General features: G+C 36.8%; 1 protein-coding gene across 1 annotated transcript in view; it reads left to right on the top strand.

The window, feature by feature from the left end:
• LOC139967895 (beta-TrCP-like) overlaps window positions 1–19,201 on the top strand; it is a 40,164-nt gene that overhangs the window by 11,510 nt on the left and 9,453 nt on the right. Inside the window, exons 3-10 of the mRNA XM_071972090.1 lie at window positions 744–930; window positions 4,632–4,725; window positions 11,051–11,188; window positions 11,642–11,760; window positions 12,641–12,890; window positions 16,395–16,513; window positions 17,753–17,863; window positions 18,355–18,433. Coding sequence (XP_071828191.1) covers window positions 744–930; window positions 4,632–4,725; window positions 11,051–11,188; window positions 11,642–11,760; window positions 12,641–12,890; window positions 16,395–16,513; window positions 17,753–17,863; window positions 18,355–18,433 — 1,097 coding nt within the window. The remainder of the gene's footprint in view (window positions 1–743; window positions 931–4,631; window positions 4,726–11,050; window positions 11,189–11,641; window positions 11,761–12,640; window positions 12,891–16,394; window positions 16,514–17,752; window positions 17,864–18,354; window positions 18,434–19,201) is intronic.

The following is a 19,201-nucleotide window of genomic DNA, read 5'->3' as shown; positions in this document are numbered from 1 at the left end:
CAACACAATGAAAGCCACTCTTTAGTACCATATGTAATGTGACTGGCTGAATCTACTGTACTCTCTCAACCTATAGCAGTCAGTTTGGATCACTTAGTTTTGAGACAGAGTGGAAGAAAAAGATTTTCATGATGTTTTAAAACAATGATGGCACAGTGACACTTTCACAGTACTACTGTACCTGTAGGGCAAGGCAACCTTTCCCTGAATTTCAGTATTATGTACTAGGAAACCATCAAGCAATGCTTAGTGGACTGTTCAAGTGATTCATGTCATGTGGATAGTTACAGAGGATGTCTCCAATTCATTAGTATTTACTTTAGGGATGAGCTATATTATGTTGGGTTAAGGAATCACATCCAGACAGTACTTAGTGTATAATATTACTAGAGGTATTGTAGACAGGTCATGTAACTGTATACACTGTACTCTAAAGGCAACATAGAATATAATCTCAATACTTACTCACTGTAGATCCATGGCACATATATATATATATATATGCATGAATTGCAGGCTACATGCCATTCATATCCTGTATCAGGTGTTTGAGACTTTCCGGACAGTCAAGACAAATTGTATAAATTTGTATGAAATCTCTAAGTCAAGTTATGTACAGTATTTCTACTGTATACAATAGTCCAGTGGTACTGACCCACTGTACGTATGGTGATTATCTATATAAGTTTGTATGCATTGCAGATGTGTGTATTAATGACGTTCTCATTTTTTGCTCTTTGCAGAGAAAGGTCTAGATCATGTAGCGGAGAAGATTCTATCATATTTAGATGCCAAATCCCTATGTGCAGCAGAGTTAGTTTGTAAAGAATGGAGAAGGGTGATATCAGATGGCATGCTCTGGAAAAAGTTAATAGAGCACAAAGTGAGAACAGACAGCCTCTGGGGAGGACTAGCGGAGAGGAGAGGATGGTAAGTTGAAATTAGAGGAAGAGTTTGTAAAAAGGAAAATCTATCCACTACTACTTTTATTTACTTACAAAGGAACTGCAACACAATATTTTCTTCACTTTGATGGTTACAGTTAACACTCAATGCTCTTACAGTGGTGACCCATCACTTCCAGACAACCAGCCTCCTCAGACTGCCACTCAAAGTGCCTAGATGCATTTTTGTCAAGTGTGGTGACATTGTGAAAGATCTTCATCCTTGGTTGCCATCATGATTGCTGTTGGAACCTTTCAAGTCAGAATTAACCTGAGAGTACTTGTCAGAACAACCCATTCAACTTTCGTGGGGCAGCAGGGGGGGGGATGGAAGGGGAAAGGGGAAGGGTCCCACTTTTGCCCATTATTCAAGCTGTGCAGGAAACATGTGCAGTTGTCTTTTCCCAAGAAAATAGAAGAATGGAAATTACATAATTCAGTCTTATTTTTGAAAAATCTCAGATTCCCAGACAGAAGCCAAAGATGTAACAAAAAATAATTAAAAGGTTAAAGTGATCATGTGAAAGTGACAAACACCAAAAGGTCTAGGTGAGGGAAATAAAAATGAAAATATTATCTACTGTTAGTGGTTACATACATGTCAATTTTCAGTTTGATAGTCCTCTCTTACTTGTTTCCAGCATAGCATCTATGATGCAATTTCCTAGAACTTTTTTGGATGATTAGTTTAACAAATTTATAACCAAAATATGGGTGAATACAGTACTTGGCACAGAAGTTAGCCCCAGAATAGGAAAAAGATAGTCCCCTTTGCCATCTAAGAATACTTCAACCCAAGACCCCTCCCCCAGGATGTGGATCACACTACTGCACAAGTCTGCCCAGCACTCAAATATTCCTGAGCACAACACTGATTAGACCTACCATTTTTATGGACTAGTGTAAATTTTTTGTCAAATTAAGGTAGGATGACTTAACAATTTTTAATGTATGAAATGAAAGCAGAACTTTTATATGAGTCATGAAATTGATATGAAAAATTATATCACAGGCAGTGTTTGTGGAAGTAATTACTGGACAGTGCGTTTTCAATTTATTGAGCATATTTCAAGTAAAACACGGGCTGCTATTCCCTGGTTTGTTCATAACTAAGATTGAATTTGGTGACAAATTTATGTAACTTTGAATGGTCTTGAGAGAAATTCTGTTAGAATTTGCCCAGTTTGTGAATGTTTCAAATCTCCTTAGAAAGAATTTCCTGGCTGGTGTACTGTGTGAGTCACACAGAAAAGTTGATATTCACTACTTGTAAAAATCTCTTTTTAACATCAAGGCACAGCTTTAAACTTGCAGTTTGGCAAAGAATTTCCAATTTAAACAATTTGCTAAAAAACAAAGAATAAATAAATAAATAAATATAGATCTGCATAAAAAAATGTACTGGCTGAATGAAAGTTTTATTGGCATTTTCGTGGAATTACAATCGCAGATCAGTTAGGAAATAAGCTTACAGTATATATTGAGAGCAGCCCAATGATAGTTTCTGTTGATAAGCTATAGTATCTGTGGCTTCATGCTGATTCTTTGCACTGACAAATGGTTAGCCAACCAGTACTTATATATTTACTGTATGTTCTTAATGTCTACTGGTAGAAAACTGCCAGTACAGTTTCTTTTTTCTTCTACCGGCAATCACTGGCATTTAGCCAGTAAAGAGACTGAGTTTTGGAGACCTTGGAAATATTAGTCATTGTATGGTTACAGTAACTTACAGTATCAGTGTTTCACAAGTACTCAGGCCTGAGTAAATGCTACATATTGGTTATTGTATGGTTTGAGTGCTTCATGCTGCAGAAGATTTGGAAGAGTGAACAATCAAGGACACACACATAATTTGTGTTCATGTTTACAGTTTGTCTACTGTACAGGGGCAATCATTTATCCAGAATTGTTACAAAAAGCTGTAGATCTATGCATAAATAATAATCAAACTGTTGTACAACTTTGAAGCCATTTTATCAGTGCAGTTTTTTTTTTTAAAGGAAACATCCATTTTTATAACAAGACCAACTTGAGAGCCTGTAAGATTGCATCACATAATTTAAGCAATAGATTTTTTTCCTGGCTGTGGCTCAGATTTTGTTTTGGTAGTACAGGTATTTAGAATTTCATCTTAGTCAGAAGTGTCTGTACATACCAAAAACCTGACAAAGAGAAGAAACCCTTGCCACTTGCAATCACTTATCCTTGTCAAGTGAACTTTGTACTTGGGACAGAGGTTTAAAAGAGGATGTTTTTGGTTTCTTCTGGACTATTGTGACCATTGTTTAGCTGCAACTTTTGTTGATGTATCAAGGAAAAGGAGCTTTTTGAGTTTTGTGATCCGGTATTTATATTGTGTGGCCTGGGAGGTTATTGAAATAGAGGGTGATAGTGAAGGGTTGGCCTGTGAATGAAGGCATTTAATTCTACAGTGTGAATAAATGGTATTAGTTGTGTACTTTGTAAAGAGGGTGTGTGTATCCCCAGACCAGTTTTAAGATCTTGTAGGAATCAAGACAAACAAGTCTAGATGCACTTGATGAAGACTATAGAGCATTGAGACAGCTAAGTGAAGTATGTTATAGTGAAGAGGATGTAATACAAAGTCTCCTTTTAACTATGTAGTCTATATGCACTGAGGTATCATTTATGGTATACAGTGTACTAGAATTACCATACACTTAAAAAGTCTCCTTTTACCTATATGTAGTCTAAATGCACTGAGGTATCAATTATGGTATATGTGTACTAGAATTACCATACACTTAAAAAGTCTCCTTTTACCTATATGTAGTCTAAATGCACTGAGGTATCAATTATGGTATATGTGTACTAGAATTACCATGCACTTACCGTAATTAATGCAGAACTATGTTATTTTGCTAGATTTACCACACACAAAACCTAGCTCATTTTCATGTCACAGCGCAACGCAGTTTGTTTTAAAACTTTAATGTCAGTCAAGTCTGGGCCCCCCCCCCCTATTTGTTGCATAACTTAAGTGTGAAACTTAATATTTCCTTTGTATTTACAGCAGATCATCTGTCAACTCAACGACTTAAAAAACCCTGATCATGTATATATACTTGCTAAGATAAGTAAATGTATGCTGACAGGACTGACGTAGAACATATTTTACTGTGGCTGTGTGGCCTAATTCATATCTTGTTGTATAATTCTATGTGGAATCAAGTATTACTCTCTGTAGAGCATATTGTATTACTCAAGAGCCCCATTGAGTTGAAACCATACAGTAGGATAAGAATAATTTTGCAATTTAGTAAAAGTGCAGTGCAAATGAGCCAGTTGCTACATAAATGCAATGATTTACAATTTATTTTATTATAAAGAGTTTTTATTTTCTCATAGAGAGAACATCTTTTCAGCTATTTATGGCTAACATTATTTAAACCCCCCCAAATCTGCTGCACAAAATGCGAACACTGAACTGTTCCTTTCCTTCGAGGATACTGCACCAGTAACTGTATACAGTACTTGGTGATTTCAAACCTTTCTGATTGTAAGTGTAAAGTTTAACCATGCTGTGTTAGATCACCTTAGGGCAAGACTAAATGTGGAATGTTGGAAGGAAACTTCAGTGGCATATCCTGTAGTTAAATGCCTTATCAATCTGTCATACTGTAAGGCAGGGGTTTTTCATGTTTTTGCTGTTTTATTTTACAGGGGTCGATACCTGTTCAGACCAAAACCAGGTGGCGTAACTCCCAGCGAGGCTTTCTTTAGACGGTTGTACCCCGAGGTGATTCAAGAAATAGAGGTAAGATATGATCTGTAACAAGAAAACCATTTCCTTATTTTAGCTTCTCTTGCCTCAAGAGTGTGTTTGAAATTTGTAGTCTTCTGAACAAACCTATCAGAATTTGACCTGAATAGGATGCAATATTTGAATCTTGAATCTGAAGAATATATTCAAATCAACCTAGCTTGAGAAAATTGGTAACATTTTAGCACTGCACCCCCCCCCTCCCCCAACGACCTACTTCAGGGTCAACACCCACTTCCTGTTCTTTCCAAATCTACCATTCTTAAGGCTAACAACTATATGAAGGTTTTGTGTGTTGTCATCTCATGAAGTTAACACTTCAACTAATCAAGATATGTTGTCATTTAAAACAATATTGTATGTACAGTAGGTGTTCCTTTCAGCTTGCAAACGTACATGTACATGGTTAATAAACTTCTGTACAATAGTGCCTGGCCAGGCTATTTGTCAACATTGATGAGTCATTGAGGTGGGATAGGTAGGGCAGTATTTATAGTCTTTGTTCAGATTGCATTCTTACTGCCAATACTGTCAATAAGAGCATGGTACACTAATTTGGTAATAAACTTACTGGCATCAAGTGTAACCAACTTTTGCAAAAATGTTATTTTTAAGTTTTGATCCTGACCTAGACAATTCCTGTGGGTCCATTTGTCAAACCTTGATTATTATTAGGAAGTGTTACAATCAATTCAAAGAACTTAAACGGGTGGAAATATGTCAGCATCATTTTTGGTTATTGACTCATACTACTCAAATTTAACACCCTTTTAATGCTATATTTACAGTAAGACTATGTTCTAACTTGACAAAATTGTAAGCCAAAAAAAAAAAAGAACAAAAGGAAAAAGGAGGTGGAACAAAAAGAAAGAACACACACACACACACTACAGCTATGTCTTTGCAACAAATTTAATAAAAAAATAATTTATAATGCATTAGTCATAAGGAATGAATTCATTGGGGGAAAAAAAACTTACATCAAAGGTGCAGTAATCAGGAAAAGTCTGTGCATGATAATCTTTTATGTGTGTTTTGATGACCTGAGCATTGTATTTATCTTGGAGAGCTGTACATCTCATTGACATGGTTATGCACTAACCAGTATCCAGAAGTACGTAGCAGAAAGTCTTAGCTCTGGAGCATATATATGTATTGCACCTAGCTGTTTATTGTTGATATCAATACAGTATGCAATTAATCCGCTCGTACTGCTGTGTTCTCACAGAGATCTTAAGAAAGGAATCCCATCGGTAACTTCTGGTGGAAGATAGATGGCGTGTATCAGTCATCCGAACACCGACGGTACCCGATGGATCGACAAGTAATTTCTGAACCTTCGCAATTTAGCCGAGGACAATCAAGATTAATCAGATTTGTGAGACTGGCATTGTCCTGAAATGACAACATTTTTACAAATTGTTTGCTGCAAACTTTTTTCCATGAAAAGAATTCAGTAACTTAATTGAGGTTGAAGTTTGTGACACCTTCGCATAGAGAATCTGAAAGCTGCAACGATACAATGTATCAAGGGCTTTGCCACTGTCAGTCCTTAACCGTTAACTTTTACCTACGATAGTTAATTATGTTATGCAAGATTCTCTTGTTGACATTCTACTGCCTCATCCACTGCCCCCCCAACTTCCCCCTCCCTCCCTTGTCTCTTTACCCAAGAAGAAAAAAAGAAGAAAATAACAGCTCTGAAAAAAAAAACAAGAATGCAAAAAAACAAGAGTGGGAATGGGTCCTAGGATGTATTTGTTATTGCCTGAACTGTGTTGAGAACATTTGGAAGAACTTGCTAAGGAATTAACTACATTTCTAACAACTGTCTGTTGAATAATATCTTCATTTTTACATTGCTCATGATCCTGACTTTTTGAGTGCTACATCTTTTGAGCTGTAGGAGTTCCATATCTTGACATTCTGTCCTACAGGGTATGCACATCATCTTAAATTTTGTGGAGTCCTGGAGGTGGGTGTTGAGCCAAAAAAAACACTAAATTGAGAATTCAATTTTCTTTCTAAGTGCTCTGTGCTTCGCAAAGCAGTGGTTCTGTGGGAGAGGTTAGAGATCATGTCAAAGTGAAAGAATTGAGAATAAGTTCTGAAGAAAAGTTCAGGTTAATGAGAGTTTCCAAGATGTTTGACCCCACAGGAGGCAACAACTCATGGACGACACCTACATGCACATACGCTGTAACATACTGTACATTGCTAAATAGCACAGTGTACTAGCATAATGTTGCCTACTGTGGTGTTGTATCCACCAGATATTATAGTCTGACAGTTTGATCAGATGTGAATTTTACAAAATGCTTGATCTGGGAAGTGTGAGATACTCGGTGCATATAGTTGAATTGGTACAGTAGGGAGAAAGTTTGAAGGGATAGAAATGGAGGACTGGGACAATACTGTAGATAGGTAGGGAAGTTTTTGGAAGTTAGGAGAATGGAAGCATGAGGGTATGGGACAGTTTTGGCTGGCGACTGCTGGCGTGACAAAACTACTTTGATGGCCATTTGGCAAAGAAATACTGTATTTGGTCGAAAGGAAGTACTTGACAATGTGTATTGGCACGTAAACACAGGCAGAAGGGCCCTTTGTACATTTTTTTCTGTGTTAGTTATGTAACCAAGTGAGACGTCAAACTTTGCATTAACTGCATGTATAGGCTAATACCATCTTGCAATGATCATTGACTTGTGTTCTAAGGCCAACACGGTACTGTACTTTGTACCATGGCAAACATTTGGTATTTGGATATATCATGACCATTGGATGACTTATTAGGATACAGAGGATCTTGGACCATCACTAGGTAATCTTTAAGTGGTGTCAAGTTCAATATCAAGATGAGGCAAAGATGATTTATCATCTCACCTGGTAACAACAGCAATGATGGCAACCAGGAAATGAGGAAACGCACTAGGGTTTCTGAAAATGTTCATTAAAACACAATAGGATGCCTGCAATATGTCAGGGAACATACATGTGGCCTTGAAAGACATACAGAATATTCAAATTGGGTTTGAGGAGGAAAATGTTCTGAAAGCTATTATAAACTTTGAAATTTCATCGGTATATTGCTCCCAGTATCATCACACTTAAATTGCTTACTTATGTCCATAAAAGACTTACTTAACTAACGCATGTTGGTATCTATGATTTCCAAAGATTGTGAGAAGGTGCAATGAATGCTAACCACAATTACTGGTGACATCATAAGTTGGGAACTAACACATCACAGTGCATCTTTTTCACCTAAGTTATAATTAGAACCAGAGCACCGACAGTGCTTAAACTCACAGGCATCAAATATGTTTATATTTATTTGTATTAATGTAAGCGTACTGAATAGAGGCTTTTAGGGTACAAATCAGCTTTATTAATATTTAAATTGATGCTAAGAAATATCAAATCGCTCAACAAAATACCGCACCATCACCCATTACCTCCAAAATAGAGAGGAAAAGGATGAATAGCAAAAGAGTGGCTTAATTAGGATAAGAAGCAAACAGATAAAAAAAACACACTGATTACTTGAATTTCATTCACCATTGAAGTAAACAGAATTGATGCATTTACAGGTCTTTTACTCTTTTCATACCAGTGTGCACTCAACACTCCCCCCCCCCCCTTCTACCAAAGTTCAAAGCGTGATATCCATCTATACCCTACTGTACCAGATGACGGGAGGTAAATATTGTATTCAGTGTTTCTATAGAATGAGAGATACAGTATAATGTTGTATCATTCAATTCGTGTAATGAACTTGCAGGAGTTTCACAACGGAGTGATGGGAAGGAAATGCATTTCCTGGTGGAGGTTGTATGTACTACTAAGTACTGCAATTGGTAAACAAGGTCTAAAGGCTAACTATGATCATACAAAAATTTGATCTCAGGAGTATCACTTCCAGGGACGTAGGTAATGTAAACAAACCTATTTTTTTGGTAAAAATTTTAGGATAATCTTGCCGTATTATACAATATGAACAAATCAGGCACACTTTTAAGACAAATGCGTGAAGGCATTAAATATTAAGTGCGGATATGGTAGCATTCTCATATTCCAAGTAGCACTCTCATTTCACACCTTGGATGAAAATTCAGATGTGACGTTAGATTAATTTATGAACACAGAATTAACATATATATAGTAGGTTGCTAATATACATCCACAATGAAGGGAACTCAGCTCATGTTCAAGTCTTCTTGGAAAGTTGCAACTACTGTAATGTAGGTTAAAAGCAATTTCATTTTCATGACTGAAATTATTAAGCCAAATCATGGATGAAAATTTGATAAGAAACCGAACTAAATTGAGAGAATGATTCCACACAAAGGACTGTTTATAGACTTTCTAACATTACTCACCGGTAACTTACTGTACAGTCCAGTACTGTACATGTGTCATTTTAATTTTCATGACTTACATTATTTAACCCAACCATGGATGTAAATTTGATAATCTGAAACCGAACTAAAATGAGAGAATATTTCAACATAAGGTAATGCTGTTTACATACTTTCTTACATTAATCTATCAATAGTACAGTACATGAATGTATCTTCAATGCTGAACATTAAAAATTTAATCAATTTTGTTGCCATTTGCAACAGACCTGTTTGCCTTCTGCATGATACTGTACATAAATTAATTTCAGATTTCTGCGGTGTAGTAATTTCCGCAGTTTTATCGTAATTATTGAAGTTGCCATGCAAGTTTAATACTGGGTTCCTCTAAGTACTGCAAAATTTGTGTGCAGCAGATTGTATTGGCCCACAGGTTCATAGCCTTGGAGAAATGATGGTAGTCTTTTCTGATAATTGTTTAGTGTTTTGTTTTTGTTGTGGTGTTTCTTTATTGTATTTATTTGTTTACTGTTTTAGTGGATCCGACTTAGACCGAGAGGCTCATTGCAATAACTAACTTAAGTCTCTGTTTTGAGGATCGTTTAATCTCTGCCCTCTTCCGAATTCAATCTTTCAACCGAACTCCTTAAATGCAGGTTCTTTAAATCTAAATTTCCATCTTTTAGAACTCTGGGATTGTCCATTGAAAAAAAAAAAAAGAATACACTGTTGTACACGTACGTACAGAACATGTTGTGTACTAATTACGTATGACTGGAAGTTTGAGTATAATTTGTAAAACAGCTGTCCAAGGGTGTTTGATGAATTGCCTTCCAAAGAGGTGCAGTATAAGTAGAGTTAGAAGGCTTAATTCATGAAGCTCTAGGCCAGCATAGCCAAATTTTACTCTACACATGATGTACTGTACAGAATGCTGTACCAATCCTGTCTGCATAGTATATTAGACACTCAACGAGATGCACCCTACGGAGGCTCTACATTTTGAAATTTGAAGTCTTCTTATTCTGTCTTTATCTCATACGTCATCGTCCGGACGCTGTATCGCTTTATTATGTTATTTCCTCACTTTTCACATATGACGGTGGTTATAACCTTGATGCCACTCCCCTGCAGGGTTTGTCTGTGATTCCACATTATAATCTCTCGATGTCCGTTGTCCACAAGTCATCTTAGAGCCCTGGGTGAAGTACAGCTTGAATGTAAAGCTTACTTGCAATGTAAACAGCTTCTTTGTGTTACCTCTTGTATACTTGAAGAAATCATAGTTTCGCTACTCTGATACCTGTCTCTGTTGCTACATACTGTGTGCACTTTCCTATCTGTACCTAAACTACAAGACTGGAACGTTTTAGCACTGCGCCCCCAGTTATGCCTCCTTCCAATTCTACCGTTCAGTTGATTAACGATGTGATACTGACTGCGCACTTTTCCTCCGAGTTTTGGTAAATTATCTGCAACATAAATGGTACAGTTCATTAGTTTCAATAAGTCAGGTTTCATGTCGAATAATTAATGATGAAAACAACCAACACAATACAAAATATAGAAATTTAGCAGTTTGCATACATGTGACTCGTTGAATTAATTGGTGCAAATAATTCTGCCAGAGTTAAAGTTTGATTAGCTGATTATTAAAATTACTTACACTTTGTGTTAATGGCTTGCCATGACATAAATATTATGGAAAATTGATGCCTGCCGATAAGGAATAGCCTGTTAAGGACAGTACTTGGACATACAGTATTGCTATCATGGCAAACGAAATAAAACAAGATAATAGTTAAACATAAAAAAGGTTAACAAGGTTCATACATGGTGAACGATGTACAGTATCAGGAAACCAATAAATAACCAAAGGTTGGAACAGAGAGGAAATGCAAACCACTGGTCAAATCTGATCTGTGACTAAATTGAAGTATTCTTCATGTTCTCATCCACAGAACATAGAGAACAATTGGAGATGTGGACATCACCGATTGGACAAAATTCTATGCCACAGTGAGAGCTCTAAAGGTGTGTACTGTTTGCAATATGATGAGGAGAAGATCGTCAGTGGCCTGAGGGATAATACCATCAAGGTAAGAGAAGAATAATATGTAGCCAACATATATCATATCTGTCCATTTGCCAGATGCTAGATTTACAATGTATATATGATGAAGACAGCCTGCACATCTAAGTTGATACTAAATGGTGTGAGAAATACCATAGATCTGTACACTTTGGTCATGTGCTCAACAAATTAACAAAAGATGTGAGCAATCAGCAGCAAAGAGGATTTCTGCAAGTATTGTTACTGTAGATATTAAATAAAATTTCATATTTGTGGTTGGTAATATTGCATTTTGCTATGCAAAATAGATGAATTGCTACATGTGAAACAGCTTGTTGTATGTACACCAAGCATTTGTGTGTTCCACATTTTATGACATGTTAATTCAAAAACCTTCAAGCTGCTTGCAAAGTTGAATCTGCTCAGAGTACTATTATGACAGAAATTGTAACATTGATTTACTTTTCTTCATGAACAGATTTGGGATCGGAAAACATTAAAGTGTTTGGAGATTCTGAACGGTCATACCGGATCTGTGCTATGTCTACAGTATGATGAGAGGGTCATCATTACGGGCTCCAGTGACTCGACTGTGAGGTAAGTACTTGAAAGAACAGTGCATTGTGTAATGTTATGTGCCGAGAAAAAGGCCACACCATCTATTAACGAGGGGTGAAATTTGTACACAGTTATATGATTGCTTGATAACTGCGCACTGAAATTATTCAGGGGAAGTAAAGGACTTGGTGTAAGTTTTAAATGTGGCATAGCATATGCACCATTCAATAGACTAGCTATTTTGTGGGCGTTGATGGTGCATGCTAGTCAAAATGAGATAGCACTGGCAAAAAATGAATATTCAAAGGACATCAGTGGCTTGACTTCCTGTTTGAGATCTTACAATGTGTGTATATATATAGAAAATCAAATTGGGAAAGTTGAAATCCAGAGCAAGAACAAATCTTTGATAGTTGAAAGTAACTTTCAGGCATTGTTCTCATTTTGGTACTGATTATTTCTACCAAATGCTATTTCGCTTTCTTCATTTCTGCGCTTTACCTGACGATGGAAGACCTCTGTGTTCAAATTACATCATCAGGTCACCTACCTTAGTAATCATCCTTCCACCATCCTTTTCAAATTCCCACTTCTTTGAACACCTGAATTTCATTGTTAGGTTCATTTCTGTTTCCTAGAAAGGTTCACCTCTGTTTCCTAGTAAGGTTCACCTCTGTTTCCTAGTAAGGTTCATCTCTGTTTCCTAGAAAGGTTGTTTGCTTAGTTGACCAGTTCTGTCCATTGTTATGCTAACACAACAAACTAACAATAGGCTCTATGTTGTGCTGATCATGTATTTGTCTGACTGTGTTGGAAACGTTGACTACATCCAGTTGCTTTTTGAACTGTGTCATTAGGTATGCGCATGATCAATAGATATATGCATATTGATAGCATACATATTCATTACCTCTTCCAGAGTTTGGGACGTCAAGACCTGCCAGATGTTGAACACCCTCATTCACCACTGTGAAGCAGTTCTTCACTTGCGGTTTGCAAATGGGCTGATGGTGACATGCTCCAAGGACCGTTCCATCGCGGTGTGGGACATGAGATCCCCGACAGATATCAATCTGAGGAGAGTACTGGTGGGCCATAGAGCAGCTGTCAATGTGGTAGACTTTGACGACAAATACATTGTATCGGCCTCAGGAGATCGCTCTATCAAGGTAAACTTACAAAGTAATCTCAAGGGCAGTGGTATATAAATAAATGCCACCAAATTTGCTATATAACAACACACAAGTCAATGAATGCAAACAAAGCATAGTAGCTCTTAAGTTACCAATAGGCATATTCATCCACTTCTAGGAGGAAAAGCCTTTAGCAAATAGAAGAAAACAAAAAACACAAAAACAGAATATAAATATTGTTGTAATAGCATAAAAAGTATAGAATATAAAATTGGAAGGAATGTGTCGGCCCTAACTGATTTACATTTCAGTGAATTTTGAATGTTTCTAATCACACATATCATCACAGCAAGCAGTATACAGAGTTCCCAATGAAGGCTTTTGTTGCGGTCCAATTGTCTACATATATATGATTTGTTTCACTGCGTTATCATCTCCAGTAATGGCACTTTACAGAGTCTGCTTAAACATTTGGTTTTCATCTTTCATGGTTACACCCCACACTACCCATATATAGCTGTACATATTTATATATATATATATATATATATATATATATATATATATATATGTATGCCACTTAGACAGCTCACCTGTAAGAATAACATTGTGATGGTTTATGCGTCTCATAAAAACACCTCAGGCATCCTAGGTAAGCATATAGAGTTAGGTTTTGATTCCTGGTTAAGATTGGACTCTTTAACAAAATAAGCACATTGCTTCCCACTCTTTCTGCATCTCTATCAAATGGTCTTTGTTTGTTGATTGTTCTGTGTTTGTTCAAAGTGAAGCCAAACAGGAATGAAAGTACTTTCTTTATCTTTGTATTCATTTTGTGTGTCAAGTACATATAATTAGCCGATGCCTGTATAGTGTGCTGTCAAACTATTGCTTGGTGTGTATGTGTGGCGAATTCTTGCGTTCATATTATGTAAACTTGTGTAACATAGAGATACAAAACGATGAAATTTCATGGCAAAAAGTTCATCCAGTAGCAGAAGAACATTCTTTCTTTTCACAGTAAACTTCAAACTCTAGTTTTTATAATGATTAGGTGTCCTTATCATCTTCTTAAGTTAATGAAGCCTCAAGATGATGTTTCCATATAATGATTAAAGACTGTCCCTTTTAAAAAAAAAATATTTGTTTCTTTTATGACTTTGTTGCCAGATGCTTTTTTAATTTATTAATGGAAGGTTGATTTGAGATAATCATTTACAATATAGTTATACGTCCATTTTCTGGTTAAATTTGTCCTTTATATCTATATAAGGAATGATACCTTCTTATATACATGCATATGTATAGAAATGGTTTATGGTTACACCATGTACAAAATTCACTCTATGGGAGATATGTATTGGTAAGTAAACATAGGGTAAAGCTGTTCTGTGAAGCCTCTAAGACGATATACATAGAGCAAGACTTGATGAGAGGCAGGTTTTCTCTTCAAGGACAAGGAGAAGAAGAAGAGTCTATAAAATGTTGAGTTGTCCTTCAAAGGCAGACTCACCTAGCAAAACGTCTCATTGTTTAAGGGTAGCCTTCCTAAACACACAAGGTGTATATTGCAGCGAAGAAGAGTGATAAGAAGGGGGGGAGGGAGGCGGAGGGGGGTGAAAGTGGATGATTAACAAGTTGCTTTTATTACTTCAAGTTGATACAATGGATAAGTTTTTATAGAAGGTGAGAATCTATCCCACAGATTTGGAGAACACTTTCCAAAGCTCCAATATGCACTGTGTCAATTTTTTTTGGGGGTGGGGGGGGAGGAGGGAGTGTCTCGAGCAGTGACCCCAGACCCTCCTACGGACTTGGCATAAGTGTCACCTGGGGCCTCATCCCTAACCGGATAGGCCTCTGGTGGGGAAATAAGATTGGTCAACCAAGTTATTTAGCTGGACTGTGTGATAATTAGTGAGTTACTGTAGCAATCATGTAAAATTTCTGCCAGTCGAAGTATTTTACGAAGTTTGCCTGATGGACTAAGCTGATGAAATGGATAAATAGCATCTCTGGTTAGCTAGGGTAAGGTTAAACTAGATCTGTTGAGTCTCAACCAATGAAAGTATACCACACTGGATGGTGTCACAGTTTCACATTCTTTGTCATCCTCTATATGTTCAAGACACGTTGCATAATATTAGCCAATGTTGTTATTAAACAAGCAGGCTTTAACAACACAGTTCAAATCGGCTTCTTTTGTGTATGCCAGTCTCACAAATGAACAAAACCACATTTTTGTCAAGTAAAACAGATTTCGTGCAAACACATCAAAACCTTTCAAGAGCTGCCATTAACTTTTGTACCTTTTAATTGTCATTGCTAGTTCTCAGAAATTTCTTATAGCCGCTAGTTCAAGTCCTGTCGAGTTTATGATGATCTTTTTATTAGCTGAACATTCATTCAAAGTTTCCAGACTGCATACATGTGTTTATAGAATTTGGATACACGGTGCAGCATAAAGCAGCAGCATTCTTATGTGATTGGTCAAAGGGTTGTGCAAACCTTCTGAGTATTACTCATACTTAGAGTAAAACTTAACAAACTAAGAAGACCTAGATTTTATCACCAATTGAAGAATGGTAATAAAGGAGTGATTCATGAATTTATTTTTCATTCTCAACGTTCCATCATCGTTGTGTAGTTGTGTTCTCCTGTTAGTATTAGTCACAGGCAAAGGAAGCAACTCTGACAAATTTCAAAACGTGTGACTTTGAAACAAACTCAACTCCATATTAAATCAAAAATCAATCAAAAATCAGTCAACCCGCACAATCGGTTATCAATTATATCCACAATCAATCAAATCACCTCCACAATTGAAAAAGGAACTATCAGAAGGCTTCTTAAAAAAAAAAAAAACTGGCAGATGTCAAAACTGAAAAGGGAATTTCACTGCATGCACAACAGGCAGTTTTAAACATATGTCTTCATTTTGCAAAAGGTGTGTCTGAAGTGGTAAACTTTCTTTTGCAAAGATCTTGCTTGGATCTGTTGCATTACCAGTGATCTAGTTTTCTTGTTTAATATTGCTGCATGGTAACTAGATGATTGAGTACGTGAATGCTTCTTCATCAAGTGACAAGATATCCTGGTCATATTTTAGAGTGCAGATTTAATTACAATATACGGAAATAAATGTTGCGCTCTTCGATTGGATATGACATTCTAGGAGACGAGGTGACAGACGTAGGGATCTAAAAATTTGTGTTACTGAACTAACTGTCTCTGTTGATTTGTAAAGAAAATGTGTCAGCGATTGTGAAGTTTGGAGGGTCTTTGCATACTCCTAAGGTTTTTCTCGAGGATAATGTTCACAAAAGTGCAAGAAGTTGATGGATTTGTTGTCAATATTTCTGACCTACTTTCTACAACCTCCTTAAATCAGAATGGGAATGAATTGGACCATGTATCGTCTCTATATTTCGGGTGTTGATTAAATTCTGTTTTATATGTAAGTGCTTTAATTAAGCTGCCTGCATCTATACGTTCTATCTGTGCTCACAAATTGATATTTTCTTCTTCACCCACGAACAGGTCTGGAACACGTCGACGTGCGAGTTTGTGAGGACACTGAATGGTCACAGAAGAGGCATTGCCTGCCTTCAGTATAGAGATCGTCTTGTGGTCAGTGGGTCTTCCGATAATACGATCAGGTATGTCAAGTAATTGCACAACAAAGGGAAGAAAGACAGAAAGAAAGTTAGCTTTTGAATTATTCATTTACATCACCCAATCATCAGTCAGTATGTAAGACAGCCAATAGTAGGTCACATTCATATAAGAAGGCTGTACTGTTTTGAATGGTCATATCAGTTAGGGTGTAGAGATGGATCATGGTTACAGTGCAGTATGTTATTGGGGCTAGGTGATGGAGCAGTGTTACTTGAATAAGGGGTTAATCAACGGTCTAGCGTGCGTTACTCACAGGATTAATGCACGATCGGGGGATAATGCAAGAGGGCGGAGCCCGAGTGCATCCAGCGATAGCATTAACACCCGGAGTGCATTAATCATGTGAGTAACGCACGCTAGACCGTTGATTAACCCCGTTCATTCATACACTACCATTTGTGTGGGGGAAAAATCATAAAACAAAACATTTTTGGTTACATATAACCAAAGATTTATTAAAGTGATGCCCCGTAATTTTACCGTGCGTTACTCACAGGATTAACCACGGTCAGCTGACCTGAATGGACCAATAGGATTTAGGAATCTTTACTAAGTATGAATGAACTGTCCAGTTAAAAGCAAGATAGGAGATTGTTATGAGCAAAATTAAAGGAGAGACGAACCAACCATCATCAATGGTTAATATGATAGAGATAACAGTGACGAATAAATTCACCATCCTCCGGAGTGTGGAGTGTGGCGAAGTGTGGGTGGGGGGTTTATCTCAAGGTCCTGTATCATATAGTATAAGCTAAACATGTTGCTTGTGTTTGTGTCTGGATTAAGTTGCTTGCTGGGTATATTTTGCTTGTATTCATGTAACAATTATTTGGCCAGGTATTCGCAAATTTGTTGAACAAGAAATGTTCAAATATTTCCCAACGAAATAACAAGAAAAGAAAGATATTTTTACGCATAACTTGAATTAAAAGATATACTTATACACCGGTTCAGAATGAAAAATGTTCTAAGAAATACAGTAGTTTGCTCTGCAAGTCATGAGAATTGTAAGATGTTACCCCCCTCCACATCTCCCCCCCCAGCAAATAGATATGGAATTTTAAAGCCCTGAACTTCCAGATCTGACTGGTTTCTGTGTCATTCTCCTCATATCCTTCGTTCACAATTCACTAGGAAATGTTGAGGAACTCTAACCTGTGTTGAGCTTTTCCTTGGAAATTATTAGCTATGTTTTGATTATATTTATCTTTTTATTTCAGATTATGGGACATTGAGTGTGGGGCTTGCCTGCGTATCTTAGAAGGCCATGAAGAATTAGTGAGGTGTATTAGATTTGATAACAAGCGTATTGTGAGCGGGGCATATGACGGGTAAGTGTGGTTCCATGAATTAATACATTCCCCTCGTAGTTTTTTGTTGGTGAATAAAACACAAACAGTGGGACTGAGTTACAAATCATGCTTAGATGTGTACACAATCTTGACAGTACCACATTTATGAGCCATATTGATCTGTAACATGTGTGAAACCTGATGCCGGAAATACACAACTCAGTCAAATGACATCTTTACGATAAATCCTAATTTTAAAAGAGAAAGTTTATTCAATACCTTCCTGGCACGGTTCCCTGACGTAAGTTAGCAATTGTGTAATGTGTGAAAATTTGGGAAATAATTTGGTGGATGTGCATTTCCATGGTAACATATGATCTAAAAAAATTCATAATTGAGAGGGTGATTTGTCATTTCAAATATTCCACCAAAAGTACTGTAACCTTCTTCGCCAAATGGTAAAATATTATATGAATGACTATTTGCATGCAAGCAATTTGTTAGTTTGCTATTTTTTTTTCTTTGTTAAGGAAAATCAAAGTTTGGGATCTTCAGGCAGCTCTGGATCCGAGAGCACCAGCAGGTACACTATGTCTGAGAACCCTTATGGTAAGTATAGTAGAACCAGGTACACTATGTCTGAGAACCCTTTTGGTAAGTATAGTAGAACCAGGTACACTATGTCTGAGAACCCTTATGGTAAGAATAGTAGAACCAGGTACACTATGTCTGAGAACCCTTATGGTAAGTATAGTAGAACTTGGTACACTATGTCTGAGAACCCTAATGGTAAGTATAGTAGAACCAGGTACACTATGTCTGAGAACCCTTATGGTAAGTATAGTAGAACCAGGTACACTATGTCTGAGAACCCTTTTGGTAAGTATAGTAGAACCAGGTACACTATGTCTGAGAACCCTTATGGTAAGTATAGTAGAACCCGGTACACTATGTCTGAGAACCCTTATGGTAAGTATAGTAGAACCAGGTACACTATGTCTGAGAACCGTTATGGTAAGTATATCAGAACCAGGTACACTATGTCTGAAACCCTTATGGTAAGAATAGTAGAACCAGGTACACTATGTCTGAGAACCCTTATGGTAAGTATAGTAGAACCAGGTACACAATGTCTGAGAACCCTTATGGTAAGAATAGTAGAACCAGGTACACTACATGTAAATACAACTTGAAATCTTTCATTTTCAAATTCAAACTTTTCAACTCTTAATTTGCATTTCTTGATGTGAATCGTGACTAGTCAAGTTATTAATATTTTACATTGTTATGGAATGTGATTATCAAATAGAATTGGAAGTTAAATGTCTGCTCCAAACACTGCTTCAAGAAAAGGTCTCATGTGAAGGTACCTTTCAG

The sequence above is a fragment of the Apostichopus japonicus genome, chromosome 5, assembly GCF_037975245.1.
Source record: "Apostichopus japonicus isolate 1M-3 chromosome 5, ASM3797524v1, whole genome shotgun sequence".
Classification (NCBI taxonomy): domain Eukaryota; kingdom Metazoa; phylum Echinodermata; class Holothuroidea; order Aspidochirotida; family Stichopodidae; genus Apostichopus; species Apostichopus japonicus.
The sequence above is the reverse complement of the archived record's forward strand: the minus strand, read 5'-3'. Positions and strand labels throughout refer to the sequence as shown.